The sequence below is a fragment of the Pundamilia nyererei genome, unplaced genomic scaffold (genome assembly GCF_000239375.1).
Source record: "Pundamilia nyererei isolate P.nyererei 1_Seehausen unplaced genomic scaffold, PunNye1.0 scaffold00009, whole genome shotgun sequence".
Lineage (NCBI taxonomy): Eukaryota > Metazoa > Chordata > Actinopteri > Cichliformes > Cichlidae > Pundamilia > Pundamilia nyererei.
The window spans coordinates 5,303,440-5,308,531 of NW_005187410.1; the positions used below are offsets into that span (position 1 = coordinate 5,303,440).

The 5,092-nt window shown below is 42.5% G+C and overlaps 1 protein-coding gene across 4 annotated transcripts in view; it reads right to left on the minus strand.

Annotated features, from left to right (window-relative positions):
- adam23b (ADAM metallopeptidase domain 23b) overlaps window positions 1-4,833 on the minus strand; it is a 22,712-nt gene extending 17,879 nt beyond the window's left edge. For all 4 annotated transcript variants that reach the window (XR_311465.1, XM_013908384.1, XM_013908383.1 and 1 more), the window contains exons 1-4: window positions 4,608-4,833; window positions 3,750-3,967; window positions 3,229-3,305; window positions 54-117 (exon numbers count right to left, since the gene is read on the minus strand). Coding sequence is in view for 3 of the 4 variants with exons in the window: in XM_013908384.1 (XP_013763838.1) it covers window positions 54-117; window positions 3,229-3,305; window positions 3,750-3,967; window positions 4,608-4,683 (435 nt within the window). In the remaining variant the exon portion in view is untranslated. The remainder of the gene's footprint in view (window positions 1-53; window positions 118-3,228; window positions 3,306-3,749; window positions 3,968-4,607) is intronic.
- Between the last annotated feature and the right edge of the window lie 259 nt (window positions 4,834-5,092).

Here is a 5,092-nt window from a genome sequence, read left to right on the forward strand (position 1 = left end):
CACATGGCCCACCACAGCAAAATAACTGAGAAATGTGTCTACTTAAACATTACCTTTGATATAACAGGTTTCTCTCCTTCATAGTGGATCTCAACATAATCTGAAGACAGCAAGTCACTGAAGAAAACAGAGACTGCAGTTAGTAACAGGAGGAGTTGCCAGGAGGAGTAAAAGGAGGTGATGCAGTGAAAAAAACATGCAGGAGTCTGTCTGTCTCGTTTTGCTTTCTCTGACTCACATATTGTGGTTTTAAACTAGTGGTGAGAGAGCAGTGCTTTGGTTGGCGTTTAAACACGAACAGTCATCACCGCCGGGCCCGCATTTGGCTGCACAAACACTCCCCTGGCATCTCAAAAGTGCAGTGGAGATGTTAAATGTTGTCTGCCCTCAGGAAAAATTACTATGCAGGTAACCTGGGGATGACTAACTAGCCCGGCAGAAGATGCACAAAATAAAACTGGATTTGATAAAAAATCTCTCAAAAGCACCCTGAGAACAGAACAGAACAGAAGCAAATTATATCATATGAAGCTACCTGCTTCTGCATCAGATTTGCCCAAATCAAACTGAACGGAAAAGCCTAATGCGATAAATTATCCTAAGGCCTCAACCTCACCTTGAACACAACAGTTCTCTCAGCAGCTCCCTGAGTCAGCGTCCCTCACGCGCTCGGTCTGCTAGCTGACTTCAAGAGATAATTTCTGCCACAATGGCGCTTTTTTTTTTCTGAGTAACCTTGCAAAACGGAAACATCCCTCCTCTCTGAACATATAGCTGTGCCGCAGCAAGAAAAAAAAGGATGGAAATAGTGGCTCTGTATTGTGACACCAGCAGTGTGACCATTTTTTTGAGTGATGCGTTGGAGCATGTGAACAGGAAGTGCACCATTACGAGAGGAGAGCCAAGGCGCGAGCAGTCTCTGAGAGATTCCTGAGTGAAGGGCTATTTATAGCTTGACAGATGAGAAGAGTGGGCCACACCAGAGTGTATCGGTGTTTGAACGGCTGTGTGTGCATAAGTGTGTGGTTGGCTCTCTGGCTGGCTGGTAACAAAACTGAGTGTGGAAAGGTAAAGCGCCGGAGCGTGAGCATCTTGACGTGTGTCTGTTTAAATGTCTATGCGCCACGGTTGCGCGTGGAGACCATGAGGAGGGAGTTCTGCCCCAAGGTCTCTTGGTTCACAGGAGACGGAGCGCCACAATGCAGCAGGAGAGGCAGCAGCACATGAAAGGCACAAAGAGGTAAAGGAGAGAGAAGGGACCAAAGAGCTGCAGGAGGTTCTCACGTCTGGCGCCAGATCAAATGTAACTCTAAAATCCTGTAGCAGCACATGACACACTCATGCTGTTCATGCAAGGCAATAATCTGCTCTGAGGCTTAATATATGGAGATGCTATTAAGTATTCAGAAAGACGGCAAAGGAAGAAAATCTCCCAGACAAAGTCGCCATTGTGGCCACTGACGATTTAACTAACGCATTTCAAAAACATCCAGATTCTTTAAAAGTAAGACTTGTATTAGTTTCTGTAAATCATCTTTTTAGTTGCTTACAATTCCAGGTACGGTAAGAGGTGAGCAGATAAAGCAGCACCCACTAGCAGGGTGCAGACCTATCTATATTTAGATCAGTGCTGCTGCAGCTACAACACTAAGCAGAATTCAAACCCCTATTCTTGCACAAAAAAAGCATCTAGTCGAGAGCCTACAAGCAAACAGCTGGGAATCAAGGTCACACGTGCAGGCCTCTTCACTGCTGCTGAGATTTTCCTGTTGTACTATGTGGTGATTCCTGAACGGAGTGACAGGCTTTTCTGTCATTTGACATGATGCATGCGATACAAGAAGCGATGTATTTTTCATTTCAGCTAAACCTCACGGGAAATGTTCAACTTAAAACGAAGATAGCAGTGACAGACGCTCTGAAGATATCCCAGCGCCGATATGTGATCTCCAAAACCGCAGACTGCAGAAGATTTCTGAACTTGTACATTTGGGCAATAAAACAAATACTAATTGCTCCATACTGCTGCACTGCCTACAAGTCTTTATCAGCCTTGACGTGGGCACTCACATGATACGCAAACCACTATGAAGCCAAAGCTCCAACATTTCCTTCATTATAGCTGAAGTAACAACTGTGTAAAGTAATTTCAAAGCGTGTTTACAGGATCTTAAGTTTATGGCACATCCTCTGTGATCTCAGCAAGCCACAGGCACAAGCTGAATATCCAACCACATGATAAGAAAACATAAAAGTAACTACGTCCTACAGGAATTTTTCACATGTACGCCAGGCTTCTTTATACAGGGAGTGAATCAATAGATGCAGAACACAGAGCAGCCGTCTCCATCCTCATTTTGATGCAAGCTTATTAAATCCTCATTAAATATAGAGATGTTGGTTATCCAAAATCCTTCATATAAAACTAGTCTGGCTGCTGAGCTGACGTCGCTCTTAGCACTTAGCAACCAACGTGCTGACCCACAGTTTCCCTGATTACATTATCTTCAATTGATGCTGCATTAAGCTCTGTTCTGACACATTATACATATCATTTACAAACAAGAGTCAGCTACTCGACGTGGTTCATCGCTTCGTATCATAGTCCGAGTCGACTTTCAGTTCACTGAACGTCTGCTCTGTGCTGTCATGAAATACAAGTGTAGTGCACTTATGCATGTTCTCTTTGAGTCCTACACTGGTCTTTATATTTTGTATCTTTCTGATGACAACAATTTCATTATATTTATTATTATTATGGTACACCAAAATCTGCAACAAGCAGATTTATATTTAAATTAGTAAAGGATTTAAAACAGGAAATAAGAGTTATCTTAATTGTACACCACGTATTATAGAGTGAAGAGTGTCTATGATAGGCTATATGGATGCTGGTCACAAGGCCAGCATGATACAAGATACTGAAATTCTATTGTTTTCATCTATTTAGTCATTTTTGTTAAGATGACCTTGAGAACAAATACTCTTTTACATGTTCTTATCATCTGGTGTCATTTCCCATAAAGGGCTGTGATGCGTCTTTGTCTCATGCTTGATTAGTACTCAGTCAGTCTGGTGGTGAGATTTTGGGGGAAAAACAAGGACAGGGAGATAAACAAAATCCTTACACATCTCTGAGTTTCACAGAAAAAAAAGCCCACAATCAATAACACTAACCAATTTAAGTGAAATAAATCGCTGTGGTTAAATTAGATTAGGAGAACTTACTTGTTAAGAGACAGATCTAGAACAAATCTGGAGCCAAATGCCTCTAACTGGAAACTAACTTGGGCTAGGTGGACTGCCTGTAGAAGAGAAAAAGAGTAGTCACTGCAGATAATGGTAGCTTGCAAAACAAATAAGATTATAGCAGCGTCTCACTGAGCCAAAATCCTCCAGGGTCTGCCTTCAACTTCGTTTACAGCACAATGCACAAAGAACAGATGTGCTGTATCAATGACGGATGTTAATGTACAGTGGGTTGACGGGAAGAAGTGCTTCTTTCAGCACACTTGCTTTGGCATCACTCCAGTTGCTAAAGAAACACGTAAACTATGCTAAGTGGGTCTATTTTGACTATTATCTTAGCTTTGACTGATTCTCTACAGCAAACTGACATGAAATACTGGGATCAGACCAAACAACGCATTATTATGTACTACAACCTTTGACCACACATCTTGCAAACTTTTTGCACAATCAAGGCTATGCAAGCACTAATCATCTTCATCCACCCCTCTTCCACATACCTGGCCCTCTGAAGCTTGGTTCTTAGCATGGGTGTTCAGGTCATGGTAGGTACTCTCAGAGTCCTCGTTTAGGTAGTAGATCAACCGAGAGGGGTAGGTGATCACATGCTCTACTGCATGGTGTGTTGTGTTGTCTGTGGTGGGTGCTGCAGTTGCCTGTTGCTTCAGCAGAGCCGACACTGCGTCCCTCTCAACCTTGTCCTCTACTCCTTGAACCTCTGCAAGGGATTTTTTACAGCACAGATACATATATATGTTTTTTAAAACTACAGATATGCACAAAGGTATCATCTTTAATTCATTAAACACAATTGTTACACTGAGGCAAGTGGCTTTAGCTTTATGCCAATTTTATGACACAGTTCATCTGCAGTGATTACACGCAGCAGTATACTCAAAAACTAATAGCCACCACCAATTACACTGATTTGGAACACAGACTATAAACTGCCTCATTTAAATAAAAAACACTTTTGATACGGTTATTGCCAAAGTAAAAACTGCACCAGATAAATACTGTTCTCATTTAATCCGGCGTGCCTGGATAATATCACGCACTTGAACAAACACAGAGCCTGTGTGTTAGACTTAATTCAAGCGTAGTAAATATCCATAACAGTGATCATTGTGTTTTTACTAGCTGAACAAAAGATGCTGAGATGCTGTAGTCTGCCCTCATGCAGCATCACGCTAAAGACGCAGCGTATTAAATACAATAATTCCCGGTGGCTCCCGAGGAACGCTGTTATAGATCCAAAGCACATCACCAAACAATATTTCAGCACAAAGCACAGAGTGGTAAGCGTACGCGATCACATTAAAGTGACAAAAAAGCCAGCAGGCTGTGGCAGTACCTACCGAGTGAAGCTAGTGATGGATGAAGCCAAGGCAAAAGGATGCTGACGAGCAAAGTGGCCAGAAATATCAAATGCATGATTCATATTTGATAACTGAAATATCTCAATATCAACACATCAACGCAGTTAATTGCTCGCGGCCCATCGTGGCGGGGGAGGTGCCGTGGAGGGGGGATCTCTTCATGGATGCAGGAGACACCGGGTTTTACTGCTGCAGTAGCGGAAGAGGAGGAGGAGGAAGAAGCGGAGAGAGGAGGGGTGGGGGTGGGGGGCTGAAAGAAGGCGGTGGCCAGGAGGCAGCTACTGGAAGTCTACCAGCAGGTTGCTGCTCCTCCTTGATGAGCTCAAATGCCCTTTCTCACCACAGACACAACCAAGTGAGAAAGGACACTGCCACTGATATAATATAATATAATATAATATAATATAATATAATATAATATAATATAATATAATATAATAGTAGTTACATTATGTAGGCACTTG